The sequence below is a fragment of the Apaloderma vittatum genome, unplaced genomic scaffold (assembly GCF_000703405.1).
Source record: "Apaloderma vittatum isolate BGI_N311 unplaced genomic scaffold, ASM70340v1 scaffold28170, whole genome shotgun sequence".
Taxonomy (NCBI): domain Eukaryota; kingdom Metazoa; phylum Chordata; class Aves; order Trogoniformes; family Trogonidae; genus Apaloderma; species Apaloderma vittatum.
Window position 1 is genome coordinate 1 of NW_009693388.1, and position 21,048 is coordinate 21,048.

General features: G+C 39.3%; 1 protein-coding gene across 1 annotated transcript; it reads right to left on the minus strand.

Moving 5' to 3' along the window:
- Nucleotides 1-813: 813 nt before the first annotated feature.
- Nucleotides 814-20,706, minus strand: MDM1 (Mdm1 nuclear protein homolog (mouse); the record flags this gene model as incomplete). The annotated part of the gene is given in 13 exon segments (XM_009878864.1): nucleotides 814-882; nucleotides 1,996-2,254; nucleotides 3,176-3,306; nucleotides 3,433-3,581; nucleotides 5,266-5,544; nucleotides 6,853-7,028; nucleotides 7,397-7,435; nucleotides 11,896-11,995; nucleotides 14,112-14,245; nucleotides 16,610-16,621; nucleotides 17,407-17,541; nucleotides 17,976-18,334; nucleotides 20,601-20,706. Coding segments are annotated over 13 exon segments (1,948 nt in total), but the record flags the coding sequence as incomplete, so codon positions are not given.
- Nucleotides 20,707-21,048: the final 342 nt, after the last annotated feature.

Here is a 21,048-nt window from a genome sequence, read left to right on the forward strand (position 1 = left end):
TGCTGAAGTCTCACATGCAAAATCTTTAAGGTTTTTTTGGTATTATTTAAGTCATGTCCAAAGTTACTGCAGCTGCAACCTGAGCTGTGATCATTCTGCAGTCTGCTTTCATAGAATCATGGCCTAGGCTGGAAGGGACCTTAGAGATCATCTAGTCCACCCTCCCTGTCATGGGCAGGGACGCCTCTCAACTAGATCAGGCTACTCAAGGCTAAGTCTCACATGCAAAATCTTTAAGGGAGGGGGCAGCCACAACATCTCTGGGCAATTTATTCCAAAGTCTTGTCGCCCTCCTACTGAAGAACTTCTTCCTAAGATCCAGTCTAAATCTATTCTCCTTCAACTTAAACCCATTTCCCCTTGTCCTATCGCTGGACACTCTTGTAAAAAGTCCTTCCCCAGCCTTCCTGCAGGTTCCCTGAATTCAGGTATTGGAAGGCAGCTATTAGGTGCCCCCCGAAGTCTTCTCGTTGCTATCAACACAAAGGCTTAAAAGATGCGAGAGGAGGAAATGATTTTAGGTATGGAACTGAGCAAGCTATATTAGCCATATTGAACCACAATGATTTATTTAGTGTTCAGCTGCATTTAATGGCTTTTTTCATACTAGAATAGACCTTCATACTCATACTTCAGATTACTAGGATGATCTGTTTCAAATTATTTTGACAAAACAATGCAGTAGTTATTCGTGCAAACACATAAACCAGCATTACTTACTGCATTCAGAGACCTCTCGTATTAGTGTAAAAGTTAAAATTAATCTCGGCAATATTAACATGATAGACAACAATACTTTGGGATGCAAACTACCTTCATCATTACAGTTTCTTTCCTGAAGTGGTAACTGGGAAGATCTCAGTTTTGGATTGCCAACATTCCCTAGGACAAAAAAGATAAAGGTATACTTTTGAATAATTTCAAAACAGACAGATCATAATATTTCATTTTAGAACATTTTAAAATGCTTCAACATTATTTCCAAAACCTGAGTCTTATAAATAGCAAACATACAAAAACTCCACGAGACTCCCTTTACTCTAAGCTGATGTGAAATAAACTTACTCCACTGTACACTTCTGAAGGCATCGATCTTTGGTTTAAGACTGAGCCGGCCACTAAACTCTGACAAAGCTACTCAAGTGACCTGCACTTGAGGGGCAGAGCTAGAACACAGCAACAATTCTAACCTCTTGCCAAGAAAATTCTCTGGATTTCACCATCACACTTAACCTGACAACTACTTGTTCCATTCTAGAATGGGAGATAATACTTTAGTTCAGCTAATCTTTATTATAAAAGGACCAAGAATTGAGGGACCTTAAGCAGCTACAGAAAGTCTTTCTGAAATTAAGACAAGCACATAAACTTTTACTAAAGGGTGAAGGATTCATTTTGTCACCAAATTTACGTCCTCAGTACCCTTAAACATTGTTAAAAATCTTTTAAATGCTCCAGCACAAATTCCTCCTCAGCCAAGAAATGCCTTTTCTCAGTATGCAGTAAATCTTTTATGGATGGCTTCTTTGTTTCTGTATCCTGTCGAAATATTTAAGGAACTTATCTCTCAGAAATCCACAACTGCAAAATAATACCACGTTATAAAGGTCTCCAGTTACACGCCACGCTTGGTATTTGCAGCTGGAAGCATCACAGCATCTAGTTGTAACCTAAAGATTAAAAATTGCAACTGTTCGTGCTAAATCGAATTGTTCTTATAATGAGTAAGTACTTCTTGAAACTAGTAAGGCAAAAGGAGACAATAGGCCACTAGAATACAGCAATATTAGTGGAATCTGAAACTGTAAGGTGGAGAGTTGGGCACATTTCCTCAGCAAGTCTAAACATATATTAGAAAAGCTTCTGTTCACAAACAACACATTCTTTGTAGAACCTTTCTAGAGCAAGCTCAGCACTCTCTCAGCGTCAACACTGCACAGGAGCTGTTTCCATCCCATAGCACTCTAACACAGCCAGGTAATATATAAAACCCACCATTATGCTGGAATTCCGGATCCTTGAGAGTCCCTTGAATGCGACAAGAGGGACTCCAGCAAGGCATGGAGTAGCTTTTGGCTGCCTTCAGAAGAGGAGGTGTAGAGGAATGCTCTTGATGGGCTGAAGCAAGAGGAACTTGCTCAGCAGAAACACCATTAGGAGGCCGCTGATCCTGCCTAAGTGGCAGAGGATCCGAAGTTCCCAGCCCAGCAGGTGGAGAGGTAAGGAATGAAACAGCTTCCAGTTCCGCATCAGGCTAAAACACAATAGAAATAATTTTTTTTAAAGAAAGGAACACCCTACACATCCCAAAATGTCATATATAGCCTTCCAGTACAGATCCTCACACGTGCAGCAATTCTTGCCTTCACAGTGTTACACTTCTTGTGAGGGTGCTGGAAGAATAAATATTTCAAGCTTGTGAGACAGCTTAAAGAAAATGTATTCCCAATAACAAGTGTTTAACATGATCTGAAAGTAGTCCAGTCACGGTAAACCAAAAAATTATTTTTATTCACAGCAAAAAACTGTGTTGTTAGATCTTAAACCAACACAACCAACTTCTCATGCAGTTGTGCCTGCTGCTATTACAGAACTTACTACAGAAGATGTACGCAGTGAAATGCTAGCTGCCCTTGTAAAATACAGACTAAACACAATGTGACAAAAAACCCCATGACTCTGAGAGGAAGACAGTTAAAACGACTCCTGGATTTTTCTATTTTTCTTATAGTGACTACACAAGCTGCAAAATAAAAGCAGCGCAAAAGTAAGGAAAGGGAGAATGAAATTATTATGGTACATTTACCTATCCTGTATATAGGTACCCAACCTCTCCTCCTTGGATTTTTTTCAAGTCAACGAATCTGGAGCTGTGCCTACGTCACTGGCAAGCGACAGTAATGTTCACATGGAAATCAACAGCATCTTGTCAATATTTTTTTTAAGCAGATCCAGCCCAAAAAAAGCCAAAACAGAGATCACCCAATCTCACCCCACTAGTAACAACCCCTAAAGAAATTATTTAGTCAGATATAGGCTTTTTTTTGTTACAGATGCCCAGAACTTTAGAAGAGTAAATGACAACTCAAGAAAAGGATTTATTAAATAAATTATTCACAATTACTTTAAAAGCACATTCCTAAAATACATAACGGTCAGTACTTTTCCAGCTCACCGGGAAGGACTTTCTTTTTGAAGCTTCTCTGGCACCTTGCTTAGCTGAAGAAGGGTCTGTTCCTAAATGTCTTGTTCTCTGCTGTGAAGATGAAGACTTGAATTTAGGAGGAGACACTAGAACCGCACCACCTATTGTAGTGAAAAAGATGAAGAAAGCTTTATTACCTTAAATAACCTAATAAATTAATTCATACATGCTTTTTTTTTTTTTCTTTCGTTCTTGAAATACTGCTTCACATTTAAAAATCCTATTACCAACGGCTGGGGTAGTGAGATCATGATGAGTCCTCTGAGCTCCACCAAGCGCTCTCAGCTTCGGAGTAGGAAGCCTGCCGCCTGTCCTTGAGGATACAGAAGAAGAATCTGACACAGCTGCAGAAGAATTCAATGCTAATGCATTCTCACTGAAAAAAAAAAATTAAAGGATTAGCTAAGGACTCAAAGGTCTTGCACTCAAGCATTTTGTTTCTAATATACTCCTTCAACAAAGCCTAGGGCTATAAAACACCAACCAACAGCCTGTAGCTAAAACATCTACTTGCAACAGGGAATCCTGCATTCCAATCCTTGAGCCTCAGTTTCTGCATTTAATTTTTTTTTATGTAACTGGATAAAATACAGAAACAGTCTCAAGCTGCAAATTTAGGCTCCCTCTGTCCCAATAAACCTTGAGATTGTGTTGCTGCACAGCAGCAGAGACTCAATAGGCGGGCTGGAAAAAGCCTCGGTGCCACCTTAGAGGTCAGAACGTGGGTTTGACTCTTTTCAGTCAACCTGGTAGAACTGAAACCAAGTATCCTACATTTATGTAACCGCTCCAGCCCCCAGGTTGTTAAATAAATCAGCATTACCACTTCTGTCTTCTTTCAAAAGGAGGTGGCAGCATACCCACACTGTGCAAGGAACCTGACCTGATCAGCGCACACTGGACATGCTCTGAGGTCATCTAGGCAAAGAACACCTCAAAGAAGCTCTCAAGCAGGCTTAGACAACCAACATGCACGCGCTGAGCTGCTCTGCATGGCCAGGTCCAGAGCCAATCTCAGCAACACACAACCACACTGCAGAACAACAGAAAATCTTCACTGTCAGAGACACACCTGTGAACTAAATAACCTCTAGAATTAGAAACTGAAGAAGGTTTTCAGGATGATGGTTTCGAAAGCCTGCAATTCATTTCTATTTCAGTCTAGCAACTTGATCTTTCTTTGTCTGAGTGTTGCATACAGGGTATTATCCCCCAAAGGAACAATTGATTCCTTACCTTTGATTCGTGCTGCAACACCAAAGATAAAACTCGATAAGGAATACAAAACGCTTAGATAGTATGGTAACAAGGGCCAAAGTTTTTAAGATTTAAATATCTACTGACCTAAAATATTGTTCTACCAAATTGTATGCAAAACTTGCACAGCAAAAAGCCAGACACTTCTGTACGTACACATAATTTGGATCTTTCCCCTGTCAAATACAGTACTACTCACTGTACTATGCACATACTGAACTGATCTCTCATTATTTCAAAATACCACTTGGCATTTTTCCCACATGTGCTCAGTAACACAACCACCAGGGATTACTGCAGTAATTTTTTTCCTCCCAAGGCCTTTACCTTTGCCCATGATTTTTTTTCTTTTTTTTTAAGAAAAATAGATGCTTAGACACAAGATTAGCATGTGTTCTATCTCTTCAGTTCTATCCATACTACACCGTCAATTCAAAGCAAATTGTGAGCTTCAATTTTCACTACACTTGGCTGCTGTGTAACAAATAATTCGCAGAGGCCCATACTGCAAATTTTAAAGTTTTGGAACAAAAACATCAGAATTGTTCATGCTTCTACAAACTTCTGTCTTTTAAGTTAGAAATCCAGTATTCTTAATGACAGATTCATTTCCATTAACCAGCTCAATGTCTTCAACTTTCTGATTCCTTACCACAGTGCTAAAAACAAAAGCAATGTCATACCAACATATACCCTCTAAAGTAAATTTGATTTAAAAACAAAACTTAGTTAACTTACAAATTTCCAAGAGGTTTGGAAAAAAAAGAATTGTATATATACACCACAAAAATACTCAGTTTTACCCTTCGGTTTTCTTATCTTCATTGGCATCCTTATTCTTTTCTTCTAACTGCTGAGGCACGACTGCAGCCTGTTGGTCTTGCTCTTCCTCCTCTTCTGCTGATGGCTGATTCTCCTTTTCCTCAGTACCTTCTTGTTCACTCCAAACCAAACGTCTTTTGACTGGAACCATTAATGCACGTGATGCCTCTTTTTTCTCACTGCTGTCCTGATGCGGCTGTTCTCTGGAGTCAGGCTGCTGTAGCGTTTTGGGGCTTGGTGCAGTCTCTTTTTCAGAAACTCTAGGTAACAAGCAGTGTTTTATATCATTGATTTGCACAATATACATGTGTCTATGTAGAACTCATGTAGAACTCATTCATCCAGTTCAGTCCTTTGCCAAAAGTGCAGCTCAGATATTAAAAAGCAGTGCAGGTGACATGATGAATGGTTAAATTTCCACTGAAGTTCTGATGTTTAAGCACAACCCATTTTCAAACTAGATTCTATGAAAACACCAGAAGTGCTCAAAAAATAATTCACTCCATGCTGACTCTCTGATGACACGATTGTGAAAGCCAAGTAGTTTAGAAAACTCTTCTTTAGGCACATTTTTGAAATTCTTAAACTGTCAACTGCTCACCGAAATCAGTGCAAACTAGCCCAGTGCACAGAAACGACACCAGTAGGAGGGTCTGTATTTCACAGGCAAAAACCAAACCACTAAACCAAAAAATATCTGCACTGTACTTAATATTACACATTATAGTGTAATAAATAATTTTACCCTTATGAGAGCTACAGTCATGCAAATGGGTAGATCTCACACACACAAGACAAGTAGTGTGCATACACATGTCTAAGTGGAATACAAACAGAGGCAAAGGCTCTTCTCAAGAGAAGACACAAATAGCTTTTTTCTTTCTCCTTCTTGCTCCAGCAACAGCTGTCTGTACATTTTACTAAAACACTAATTCTCAATTTTCCCAGCAAGGGATTTAATATCTGCCAGTTCTGATGGCCTTCAAAGAAAGAAGAAAATGCATGTACACCATTGTAGTTCCTAAGTCTTCAGGCCAGTGTCTAAGACTCAATCACAAGTTTAATTAATCCTGACAAGAACACCAATAACATCAGACTAGGTAAAACATTATTTCATATCACTCCAGTGGAAAGAATATTACTTCAGTATGACTTCATGCAAAATTCTTCCAGACTTGGTAAGACTATGGCTACCACACTAAATACATATTTGTGGAGAACTGTAAAGGAGTAACTTTCTCTTCTTTCAGAAGAACGGACTGTGCCTCATTTTCAACGTGAGCAGAGATTAAATGATGTATCTGTGAAAAGGTAAATGCCCTCATCTGTTCTAAAGAATTTACGTATAACAGAACTGTGTAACAGCCCGGGTTAGAAGGGTCTTTGAAAAATCATCTGGACCAATCCTTCTTGGGGAAAGGGAGCCTAGATAAGATGATCCAGTATCCTCACCAACTGCATCTTGAATACAGTCAAACATTCAAGATCTCACAGCTAAGCTAAGCATATATTCAGCATTTTGCTCTGTTTCAAAGCTCCAGAATAATAGGCAGGAATGACGACCTTACCCAGCAAGATCTAGTGCTCTGATGTTGTTGCTGATGCCGTCTTCTGAACTGGAATTTGAGGACACATCCCAAAGACTGTTGTTATCAGACAGGATCTGATTGAGATGAAATCGGGAGAAATGTGTTCCCTCTACTCGTTGTCTGTAAGCCTTGGCTCTTTCTCGAAGTTCTCTCACCTGCACATCAAGGTTTCATAAGTTGCACATCTATTTAAAGTTCACTGATACTCTATAATGGTACAATGTACTTGCATTAGCTAATGGCAGCTCTAGGAGAAAAGCAAGTTACTCATAACACAGGGCCACCCACAACACATTGCATGCCGCAGTAAATGCAACAAAAAGGAAAGCAAAAATAACAGAAGCGTATATTTAGTAAGCATGTTTGAGCCATGAAGCCAAAGCAAAATGGTGAATTACTCATTCAATGAGTGCAAAAAGTTATGCAGCAACTCTAAGTAAGCTCAATGCTTGATTCTAGTTTTTCCACCCGTGCTCAGACACAGCGCTCCGAATATTGAGACAGGAACTGAAATGCAACCAACCTCCATATACCACATGGAATTTAGGGTGTTTTGAGATGCCTAAGGAGAGGAATACAGAATTATTTTTAAATTTCTTTTCTTTCTCTCAATACTGAATTGTTATTATCACCCTTCAGTCTAAGTACAAACCTGAATACTAAAAAACTGTCAACCTAGCTCTATGCTGCCTCCCAGAGATTCAGCAAAAAGCTGTACAACAAATACATCAGCACTACTTCTTGAGAAAATGAATTGGTATTTCTAAGCCTTACCACTCAAAAATACATTCACCACACACTAATTTATGATTATTTCAAGTCGATAGCTCTACGTATACGCGCAATACTCAGTTTGTATGCTGTGAACTGTCTCTAGCTACATTAATCTTTTCTCAGTGAGAAGCTTATGATTACATGATAACTCTCGGTGCTACTGTAAGACATAATACCAAAATCATTCCATCTAACCTATGAGTAACTGCAAGAACGAGATGTCATGTTTACTCTAAAAAAGAGAATTAAGTCCTCTCTTCCATTAATTAACCATTATTTCAATGGTTAAACTCACATTGATTTGCATCCTTCACTCAAACACAATTAGAAACACAGGAAGAAAAAGCAACAACAAAACTTCTGTGTTTAAATGATGAAGAAAATAACTTTGTGATACTTTTGTGTGAATTCTGGCTCACCAAAAAATGATTCACAGAAAGTATTTTGTCAAAGAGGAGGAAAATAACACTGACATCTCCTATATTTTTATAGCTTTTCTTACTTACTCTTCTTTTGTGGTAGACCATTGTTCTTCCCACAAGGAACAAGAGTTAAGTGGGTCAAATTCCACTAAACCCACTAAAAGTAACTGGATGCAGAAGACGCAAATCCACTTAGCCCACACTAGCTAACATCCCACAATCTGACCCACTAAACTTCCAAAGAACAGCCCATTAAAAATATATGCTTGTCATTTTAAGATGAGAGTTTAACATTTGAGGTGCAAGCCATCTATTGGGTTATGCACTTTAAGCAGAAGAATGAAAAATTAATTATGATAGCCACAACAGAAGGAATATAAATCCAGAGCAACAGGACACCGCAGGGGGAGGAAGAATACTATGTCTCCAGTGAATCGTGAAGAAGTACAAAGGACATCCATCTCCTTCAGTGACTCAGCAGGCAGCCTTATCTCAACAGGAGCCAGGCTCCAGAGAGTCCAACTGTGATTATGAATTCCCCGCATTAATTTTTCAAAAGCATAATTCAAAGAGATTTTTTCATTCGACTGCTGAAAAGCAACCCTTAATAATATATTGTTGAGTAGCAGTTTCGCAGTAATCGCTACAGCTGAGGTCATACAGGGATTCTATTACAGTTGGCCTGCTGGGGCTCAGAACTTCAGGAAGTCTGCTCTGGACCCAAAGTTACCTACGTGTGGTCCCAACTGGGGGAGAAACCAGACAATCAGCCAGAGCTTATTATCTAATCACCTACGCAAAAGTTGTTCTGTAGGCACCTTCAGCAGGGGTGAGTCTCAACAACCCATCAGAGGCAGGGGTTAGGTACAGCTTTGAATAACATTTCACATCGGTGCATTAGTATGGGAACAGGTATGGAATCGTGCAGAAACCAAAAGGCCTGCAGGGCAGCCTGCACTGTGAATGGCCAAAGTACTTCTGTTGTGCCTACTTTCATTAATCTCTTAACAGATTTGTGAAATGACTAGAGTCTTTCTTATGTCTCAGCTGTGACTTCTAGTCATGTCGGATCCCATCCTGTAGCTCTTAGAACAAAAACACTGAGCTGCTTGGATGGGGCTATGTTTTAGATTTGTGATGAAAACAGTGTTGATAACGCACTGATGCTTCAATTACTGCTGAAGGGTGCTTACAAAGCATCAAGGCCTTTTCTGCTTCTCACACCACCCCGCCAGCAAATAGCTGTGGGTGCGGAAGAAGTTGGGAGGGGACACAGTCAGGACAGATGATCCCAGAGATGTACCTGACCATGAGATGTCCCTCTCAGCAATAAAAACTGGGGGAAGAAGGAAGTGGAAGGGGACATTTGGAGTGAGGCTGTTTGTCTTCCCAAATAATCATGGCATGTGATGGAGCCCTGCTTTCCTGGAGATGCCTGAACACCTGTCTGCTTATGGGAAGTGAATGAATTCCTTGTTTTGCTTTGCTTGCACATAAAGCTTTTGCTTTACCTATTAAACTGTCCTTAGCCCTGACCATAAGTTGTCTCACTTTTGCCCTTGTGATTCTCTCCCCGATCCCACTGGGGAGAAGTAAGCAAGAGGCTGTGTGGAGCTCAGATGCCTACAAGGGTTAAACCATGACATAGGCTCACAGGCATGACAGAGAAAAGAAACTCAGGTAATTCCAATTATAAAAGTCTCTTCTACACGAATTCACACTAGGATCTAATGTAGGTATGCATATATAAATATGCGTACGTAATCTAAGCACACTTGTCATCAAGAAAACATTCGTTACTACAGCCTTAAAATGAATTTGGCTCTTCCAGCCACCGAGCACAACTCCTACTCTTAGAAAGCCCTAAAAATTCTAATAATCCTCTTCTGAATTCTTCATTCCTACTCCCAAGTGACTTCTTTCTAGTCTCCTCTGCACATTGGAACAGGTTGCCCAGAGAGGTGGTGGAAGCCCCATCCCTGGAAGTTTTTAAGGCCAGGCTGGATGGGGCTCTGGGCAACCTGGTCTAGTGGGGGATGTCCCTGCCCATGATGGGGGGGTTGGAACTAGATGATCTTTAAGGTCCCTTCCAACCCTGGCAATTCTATGATTCTATGATTCCCTTGTCAGCAAGAAAATCTCCATAGAAAAGTCATACACATTTAAAACACATATCTACAGAGAAGGAACTTCTTGGTTTCTCATACAGTCTAATTAAATGCCGCATATATTTACTTCCTACATCTCCCAAACACAACCCAAAAAGGATCCTGCCTGAGAAAGCAGAAACACCCCATCCTCCACTTGCAGTATCCTCATTCTTTCCCTCAACTGTACCACACTGACTCCTCCCAGTTGCACCACAAACACAATCCACTCCAAGGGAATGTGGCCCTTTCCCTTTACTTGCCAAGCACTCCTGAAGCTGAGTGCTGCTCCTGACTGTTTGGGATCCTGCTGATGCAACGTACACTCTCCAGATGAAAACCTTACATGCTAGAAAATTTACATAAATATTCTACAGAAACATTCCATGTACTGCTTACAGTGAGGCTGCATGCAATTGTTTATGTTTTTCTACAGATTAAGTCAGCCTAAGTCCAACGCATATATCAACACATACAAAAAATAAAAATATTGCTTGTTTTCAGTCCTCTAATATGCCTCATAAGAATTTCACGGAATAGATTATCTCATGCATGCATACACAAAACCTGATCATTAATTACCTCAAACTATGATATACTTTAAAGTTTGAGACCTAGTTCTCATGCAGTATTTCATATATGTCAACATATATTTCTTTTTGTCTAAAAAGAGAAATAAAATTAATTGCTAGATCAAGTTCACTGAGAAAGCATAAAACTGAATGCTACCACACTACTTTTGCAATTTCTAGAGAATGTTATTTCCAAAAATCTCAAAGCCCAAAGCCACAGAACCAGCCACTCCAGGTCTATCTCCAACATCACCTTCATCTCAATCGATCAGGAAACTCACATTTCCAAGTGCTTGTCACACATTTAGCAGCACACAGCATCTCATGAAGGCTCCCTCTTATCAGGTGGGAGAAGCCTACGTCACTTCAATGAAATCTGACAGTTACAGAACTAGCCCTAGCAGTTTCTTAGCACACCACTAACAGGTTTGATTTACTTGATTTAAGTCAAGAAACCATACTCAGTAATCCTGCTCAGAAATCTGATGGCCCTAACGCTGTTCAGCACTTCCAGAGCCTTGTCAAATGAGTTCCTATGCAGAGTAGTATCACAGTTACTGAATAAACTACATGAAAATACTTAGATTGGCTGAAACTTGCAAGAGAAACTCTTACTTTTGTGTTGTGTTTGACTGCTTTGAATGGATTCAGCATGACAAGCTGTTAAACTGATCTTGATTATCAGGCTGGCCTAGGCTGATGCATACATTGGTCTTTCCCTTTATTCCCTTGGGATTTATCATCTAGTCCTGGGTTGTGAAAACTCATGCTTGTTAGAACTGGGCTGAACATCAACGCTACAATTATCTGCTCCAACAGACTCTGTTCTGGATGATTCTGATTTGTAAGGGGAAAAGTTCCTCCTTTACTTTGCATGTCACATTAACACATTCTCTAAGTCACACTGGCTTTCAATTTTTTTTTCTTACTATATATTATACTAGCTTGTAAGAACCTTATCTTTCTACACTCACCTTTGGGAGCTTGAGTAATTAGCATTACAATCTCAAACCTGTTAACTTATAAACACCACAAACAGAAGATTTTTGCATATAATAATCAAAATACAAAGCATACTCAGGCTTCAGATTTTTTAAGAATACTCACCTGGCTGGGAACTTTACTCCTGATACGAGACCAAACTCCATCTTTGTAGAAATACTGGGCTGGAGACAAAAATTTTGACCTATATTCAGTGTTCATCCTCCTAAGAAATCAAGAATGAGGAAAAAAAAGACAGAAAGAATAAAGCTTCATATTCAGAATAGTCTTAAAGAGCACTTTTAAAGCTGTATCAACAAGTATACTTGCACTCAAATGGCAAGGCTGAGATGTGAAAAACTCATGCTTTGAAACACAGCTCATCCACACCAACACAACCAGGAAAGCTGTGAAAAAGCTCATTCACAGCTGGTGGCTCTTCAAATAGTTACTCCTGTCATGTTTTTTTTTTTAGTTCACAACCCTTCTGCCAGAGGCTTTTGCCCTGACAGCCAAATCAGAACATAATACACACATAAGCCTCAACCACTTCAACATAAAGTGCAGCAGTTTAGTTTAAGTCACTGATGGACATGCAATTAAGTAAAAACGCCTGGTTTGGCACTAATGTATCCAAGACATTTCCTTCTACAAATTCTACTCTAAAGGCTCTCTGCATATGGGTGGGGTGAACTGCTGGGGCTATGAACATCTGACTACCAGAATAATGGCCACTATAATTCATCTAACGATGTCCTACTGGTTTTGATCATATAAAGGCCTCAGTACTTGAAAGAAATAGATCCATGTTCCCCTCTGCCACACACATACATACACAGAAAACTATCATCTTCTAGCCTACAGCAGACAAAAAGCCTTCAAGTCCTTAAGCACTGACCTTTGGATTTATCAGCTTAAATCTAAAGAGGTTTTTGATTTTAATCTCATTTTGGAACATCACTAACTTTATTTTAACATATTCAGCATTGAGTGTAATAGCCCTCTGTTTCAGTCCTTCTTCAGAAATAGATCATAAAAGTCTGAAGTCAGAGAACCTTGTAAAAAGAAAAATACCAAGGCAAAAAAATGCTTTATGTTCAAAATTTCTTTCCACGTGTCCCTTTCTTTGAAACTGACAGAATCTCTTCAGTTTTGGTTGCAAAACTAAGGGATTCGCTCAAGACACACATCCCTACTGTGCCTTGATCCCAATCATTCTGTTGCTAAAGCATGCCATGCAACCCAGCTTGTGTACAAAGTGACAGTCCTGTCTGCATGCTGAGAACTTGTGCATTTTGCAGCTCTTTGCCCAATGACTGCTCTGTTAACTTTTGCCTTGTGCTACCACATTGAAGGCGTAAGGGAGAGAAATCTGTCCTTAAATAGAAAAAAACCATAGCAAATGATCAAGGAGTTTCCACACTACTCACTGCAAAACTGACTACAATCCACTACGTTGAAGAGACAGGAAAAGCAAACAGTTAAGGGTTTTAACTACAGTATATCCACCAGCTTTTTCATAAGACAATTTTATTTCACAGAATTTTAGGTAAAATCATTTTGAAATTAATGTCCAATATCCAACAGCATTCAGACCTAGGTAAGTCTCTTCTCACATCTTTAACCTAATGCCTTGAGGCTGCCAGAAAGTCATGCGAACAAAAACAATCACTGGGACAAAGAAAGAAATGGATTAATTTATGCATTTTAAAACCTACATCCATTCTGGGCTTTTACTTCTCTTGGCATACCTCAGGTGTGTAGAAAACTGAAACCCAAGTTGAGTTCCTGCAATGTAGGTATGCGGCAGAAGAAAAATGATACATTTTATTTCCATGCTTGTCAGATTACCCTAAATGGGACAGATTTCTTTACTTTCCTTTACCTCATGTGTTTGCTTTTGTCACCCTGAGACAGCAGGTGGTACAGACTAGAAAAAGCAGACATCAAGCACAATCATCACAGTTTCAAGGCGGGAAGCAAGCACAGGAGAGCAGTCTGAAAGGTGACTACAACTCCCAAAGCACTTGCTGAAAATTCAGTAGCGGAGCTGCAACAATTTAATAGCATTCACGTTAAATTTATTAATAATATTATTATTGCATCAGAAGGTTCAACTGAACGAGGGTGGTTACTAAGCTCCCACTTTGGCTGTCCAGAGCAGGGGATGGAAATTAACATCAGGTTTAGCTGTACCCCACAAAGCTCAATTCCAGAACTGCAAAGGGGCGTTTCCCCCATAACTGCAGCACGGTGTGGTTAGAGGTCCATCATCCACCACCCTAAATACTAGGCCACTGTACACCTATTCACTAGGCTAGGATTTCCTGTTTTATACATACCCACGACTTGCATGTAAAGAGAGGGGCTTTGGACTGTTAGGTTGCTTATTTTTTTGTTTAGGATGTTTCTGTTCTGACTTCCCTTGTTTTGCTGCATCTTCTGCTGGGTTTTGAAACGGTTCTTTCCTCTCACTCTAAGGCAAAGATAATTTCAAAAATACCACATTAGCTAGCAGTCTGAAAACCCTCGCATTCCTTTTGACATCAAGCTTTTCCATAAAGTTAATTTGGATTTAGTGTTAGCTGTTTTGCTACATACAAGAATATTACATTCTTTTGTTAAAACAAACCAGTAAAATGCCAAAGCTAATATTCCAAGTGCAACATTCAGTTAGCTAGATGATCCATTTTGTCTGCTTTACAAAATTAACACGAAACACAGAAATAAAGTAAAATTATACCTGTGCATTCTATCTCCAGTTTTGTAAGACTTAACATGCATATTTCTGGAATTTGTAATAAACAAAAATTTAAAACTCTTAGCTTTATAGCCAAGCAATATAAACCAATTTATAACAAATCAAAAGGCAACATTTTGATTTGCTGCCATTGTGGTTTATGAAAGGTCAAGCTGACTTGTTTAGTTTTCACATCAAAGATATTTTTCCTGCCTATTTTATCCTCTCAGAAATCCCAGGCATGAATTCTGATTCTGCTAGAGATCCTCACAGATACTGTTTGAATTTGAGGGAAAAAAAATGAAATCGAAAGGCCCACCATAATCTCCCAAAACTTTTTCAGGATATTCATCAGAGAAAAGGTATCAGTACAAATAAGTGGTTTAGACACTTTCACCAAAATTCTCTTCTCATGCCTTCTCTTTCTTCAGTTTATTAGCTCTCTTGGAAAAACATAACCTGAATTTCCAATATTAAAAACAAAGCAAGGCTTCCGGAAAGCCTCATGCCTTTCAAGCTTTCTTCGCATCTGCTAAGAGGCAAAAGGGGACATAGAAGTCCCCATTCCCAGCTGAGACTTACAGCACTGGTAAAGCCTTCACAATGACAATCATCTTTAAGAACCTCAACAGTACCAACAGGTCAGGGTGAGCCACAGGCTCTTCCCGTGAAGCACGCGTTTTGCTCCGTCCCAGGGAAGGTGCTGTCTGACAATGGCTCTTTCTCTTTCGCGGAAGAGCAGAGACAGGTCCCAAAGAGACTCATACATGGGTCCTTCCACCGGAAGGATGGTTGGCTAACCTGCAGCAATTTCAACAGCGCTACACTTGGCAGCTCCCTACAAAAACATCCACCTTGCAAAATCAGTTAGCTGTCATGCAGCCTAGATTGCTCTTACTTATTTGTACGCGGTTTCAGTCTGAAACGGTTCCATTTCATTAAATGTATCTGCTCAAATAGCTGTAGTTATGTTTCCTAAAAGTCCACTTAAGTGTGGCCAAGACAACAGCAAGACAAGGAAACGCAAAGCCTCAGCTGAATTACTTTCATAAAAGACATTTTAAAGCTTTAAATTGACTAACAGAGCATACACAGGCTACGCAATGTCCTGTTATTGCCCTGTGCTAAATGTAATTATTTACCTTTCAACTTATTAAGGCAAAAGGAAATGAATTTTAACCTTTCCTCCACTTTTCTTCAAATTACAGCTATTAGCTGAAAATCAGTTCCAACTGTGGCATCTTTCATGTCAATTTTTGTTGTTTGTTTGTTTTTTAATTCACACTATGTCTGATTTTTAAGATACGAATGTTACAGACCTGCCATCCAGCCCTCTTGCATACAAAGAGACTACACATGTACGAAGGACAGTATAAACCAGAGATTTAGATTTCAGAAACTATCCTAATGATTAAAATCAAAGTTTCAATTAAAAGAAGAAAAAAGAAAAAGAACCCTATTGAAAACTCATAAATTAAGGTGGCAGGAAAAACACACTTCAAATGTTATTGTAAACTGAGCCAAGACACCACAGAAACTACAGAATCCACTCCAGAAACCACCAAGAGCAAACAGCTGCACAGTATTATTTTCAGTCTTTTATAGCAAAACCACTACTAACAGATTTCCATGTCATTAGCAACAGCTCTAAAATGTAAGTAAAAAATTTCAAAAAACCTTATGCCCACATTATAGAAAAGAACAATCAAAATTATAAAAGTACACTAATGCTTTTCTTTGAGGGAAATATTTACTTGTTCACAAACTGGAAATTCTTTCTCTTCTGAACCACCTCTCTCTTGTGGACCCTTAACGGGAGCAGGCCCTTTGAAATTTTTCTCTTTTGTGCTTTCAGAAGTAATTGCAGGAGATGTAAATGGAGGTATGGATTTACTTGTGTTGCAAATAACCTTTGGGGAAAGAAAACAAAACAAAACAGTGTGAATTGTTTACCTTAAGGCTAGATTTTCATAATCAGTTTAGCAATTCATGCAAATACACTCAGGTAGAAGCAGACACAGTCACGTGTACAAATACAGCAGGTGGAGACTAATTAACTTCTGGGACAAACTGAAGAGAAACTTAATCTGACAAAAACACATTTTAAAGCGACTGCATCAGGCACATCCAAACCTGCGGTGAAACACCATCCTTACTGAAGTTCACTAGCAGATGTTTTGTTTATTTGGGAAGATGTTTCACCTTCCAAATTGTACATAGGATCTTTTTTTTTTTTTAATGTATGCCATAAAACTTCCCTACGAATCCTCAGTACATGCCCAATCCATAAGTAACAACGGTTCTGTGTTTTAAACTTGCATGATTAGCACTTGGGTAATTTGAGCTATCCACTGTTTTACAATAAACACTTTATTATAAACCCAGGTAGAGAATTTGTCTAATACATGATAAGATATCATCTCCTTTGTGGAGTGCTGAATTAAAAGATCATACCATACATCACAAATATACACTTTCCCCAGCTTTGCAATGAGAGTTTAGGTCTGTTATCTAGCTATATACAAGATAACATACTGGCTACATATTAGAGAACATACAAATTATAAAAATGAAAGGTAATATTGAGTAGGATCTTAGAGCTCCTAAGGTAAGTTAATGAAAACGGAAGAAAATGGTCCTGTTGCAAAGGACAAAATACAGCCAGAGATAAGGAGAATGAGTAATTAGACCTGGCTACAATAAAGAATCACAGGGAAACAAATCTAATTATACTGCACTTTTGTATATTGAGAGGGGAAAAAAAATTTAAATCATGTAACAACATTCCAGTTTGTTGTTCCACCACCAAGAGGAAGAAAGCAAATCTTGGAAGTTGAGCAACTTTGCTGATACATAAAAGAAAGCATTCGTTTACTTTCTGGATTCTTTAAAGTTACCTGTTCAGCTGCAAGTATTGGTGACTTTTCATGAGGACTCTTCCAAACAAACTGGCTTTGATACTCAGAATTTCTAGGGAAGGTATTTAAACGTGAAATATTCATGCCTGCTTTCCTCTGAAGGACTCTGTGAAGCTGACATAATAAGAATTTAAAAATAACATCGATTGTTTGTTCCCTTTCCCATACATTTTGCAAGTCAGATACCTTTCCATGCACACTTTCAAACCAATGGTTCGATTTTTTTGTTGTATGAATTCAAGGAATGAAAAGTACATTTTTTCATTACAGTCAACAACCCCTAAAAGTCTATACATTATTGGGCAAACTTCTGTTTAACTGAAATCACCAGTGATGGTACATGAAGGCCAAATTCCTATTGACCTAAATGGAACCAAAATGTGGTCCCAGAAGCACCACTCTCCCAAAAGTGGAGCTATAATGAAGAATATCAAAATATAGAGCTAAGGAGAGAGTTAGAAAACAGAGGCTAGTGTACGTGCATTAAACTATTGTAAGTATCAAATTAGTAAAACTATACTGGTCAATTAAAAAAAATATTTCCTTACGCCACTATCCACTTTTTCTAATTCCTTTTTTGGAGATGAAGGTGTTCCATTTTGATAAGGTGGAGCTGCAGAGGATAATCTCTTCATGTTGTTTTCTGCAAGGGCAAGAGCTGTTTCAGCTCTAGAATCTACTGAATGAGACTGAACTTTTGGAGGGAGTTTGGGTCCTTCTGGCATTTCAGTTTTTTCCTGATTCACATCGTTGTTGTTGTCTGTGTGCAACTCTGCAGTTCTAAGAGCTTCAATTTCAAGTGGGTCATTCAAATCACAATCTGCTGTCCATTCAAAGGACTTGGAAATCTGTGGACTATGGTAAGGTACCCTTCTCTTGGAAATGAAGTTTGGTTCTCTTGTGATTCCTGAAAAAGACATATTAACAAAAACACTCTGTTGAGGACATAGTATCACTCTATTACAGGAATAAACTGAAAGTTTGTCATACAACTGATGACTAGAAGTAACTATTTTAGTATCTTTGAGCAACAACAGTCTATGAATTCTGGGTGCAGCTGCAAAATTCTGTTTTCCTTCTGCAAATGCTCTTTCTTTCCACTGAACAAAGATGGGAACGTGGTGCTCCAGGACTGTGTTGGGTAAAACCCTATACAGCACATATGGCCCCGGGACAATCTTTTGCACGTTGATTCTGGGAGTTCAACAGCAACAACAAAATTAACACAGCCAGTGAAAAGAAAGTGGTGAACACAGATACAGAATAACTGAACTGCGTTGATAAAGTATGCCAGAAACACTTCTCATTACACACACAATACAACTGGCTGAACAGGTGCTCGCTGACTCTGGCAGGACAGTGGCAGAACCCTATCCACCTAATACAACTGTGATTTCACATCATCCCAGAGAGCTGGTGCCTTTTTACAGTGCGAACACAAAGCCATTTCCAAAACTGTAGGAAAATACGTAAGAAACTTTAAAGAATTTCTGGCCTTAACACATGCAGATGAAAACAAGATTACCTCACCATTTTTAAAAGAGGATTGAATCACTGAATATATTTAAAGTAGGAAATATAATCCAACTGCAAAGTACTCAACTGTGATAAAAAAAAAATAAGTGAAGGCCCCTAACTGGCTTAAAGAAAAATTTTCTAGAAGAGAGAGATTCTCCTAACTCATGAAAAAGCAACAGAGAAAGACAGAACAACCTACAGCGAAAGGTATACAGAATGTCTTGATACCCAACTACACATACAGGTGGCAGGAAATAATTGCAGTAGAAAAACACTGGAAAAGTAGCAGGAAGGAACTCGGAGTACCTGCAGCTGTTAAATTTCTGTGGCAACATTCCAAGTTATTCTTAAAACTCCCAACCATGTGTTTCAACAGGAAGAACCATAAATTAATTACCAATAACAATCTGCAAGTCCTCTGAGGTGTCAAGAGTGACATTTCAAAATGGTTAAATGGCCACAAAAGAAGTGGGAGTGAAAATGAACACACAGATGTAGAAAAACTAAACCAAGGACACACACCACTACAATGTGAGAAGGAGAAGAAACTGCAGTATTGCTAACTAATTACTTCATTGCAAGTCTTGTAAAATTTACAGTTTTGTTTGACTGGAACAGAAACACAAATTACAATTTTAAAAAGAAGTCAATGTGTTTGGGTGTTTCTGAATTCCTGGAAGTTACACTCTTCAATACATGTACCCATACACAGAGCCATGTGCTAGGCAAGGTTAAAGAACTACGTATTTTGAAGTAATGGAAGAAAAGAGTAATATATCTAAAGCATAATTTTCAGCAAGATTAAATTATTTAACAAATATGTCTAGCATCTCAACCAAAACCTAACCCTACTCCCAGTGGTCAGTTCTTAATTACCAGGCTGTAATTTAGAACACTTATCATATTGTAGGAATGAATACACTGGACTCTAATTAACAGACTACGTGATGCAGTTGCACTGAATTGCACAACTTTGTTAGTCTGTCTTGTGCCACTACAATATTTTTTACTGCTCTTTTTCAAAGCATTGCAGTTGTCATCACCCTCCACCTTACTCCTATTCCTCAGCTCCCTACAGGCCTTTCAATCTAGAACCTCCCAACTCCACATTTTCTTGCCATGATAATGTCTACCACCCCTAACTCCTGAACTACAGCATCACAAGCTTTTCCGTCCAACAGTCATCTTTTTTTTCCAGCTAGGTGTCCCTGTTACACTTTAGAACAATTTCACTTGTACCAAACTTTGCCCCAAGTCAGTCTTCTCTTAAATAAGAGAATTTTACTTATTGTTTCCATGCACCACAGGCAACCCAGTGCATCCTTCTAGACACCCTGTATAGATTAATTCTGCACCTGTGCTTCACGTTTGGGATTCAGTTTATGCTGCATGCCAGACACCACATATTTTTCAGATTTTATAGAAATAGCACTAACATCAAAAGAAAATTTCAGTGCAGCCAGAAAGAATGTGGTGTATCCTAAACGACGACTGCGGAATGTAATTCTCAGCTGTAAAAAGTGCACAAACTGCAAGTGCAAAGTGCAGGTTAACTGTTGCCTTGCACTAAACCACAGCAAAGCCCTCCAAGCCCAGGCTCACCCTTCCCAGCACCGGGGTTTGCAACCGAGGGAGCAGCTTTCAGGGGTGCTCACCAAACTGATCCGACCGAAGTCCTGCCCACAAGGATTTCCGCTGCTGGGACGGGCCACAAAACTCTGGAGTTTTCCACTTGAAGTTTCTCTTATATTCACTCAGTCCCTGGAGCAAACAGAGAGGCGTGTGTGTCAAGGGAGCGGTGCCCACCCTGCCTCAGTGCCCACCCTGCCTCAAGGCTTCTCTTGGTGACAGGTCTCCAAGGGCGGGAACACCAACAAGGCCGCTGCAGCGTCAGCTCCAGATCCTGCTCTGGCCGGGGTCTGGACTAGGTGATCTTTGGAGCTCCCTTCCAACCCCTGACATTCTGTGATTCTGTGATCTTTCAAAGCCACCTCCATTAAAGAGCACAAACTACTCGACCACTCTGCCGAAAAAGAACTAGAATTTCATGCATCAAAACTCAATTTATTTAAGTGAATAAAGTTTAGGGGACAGACACAGCCT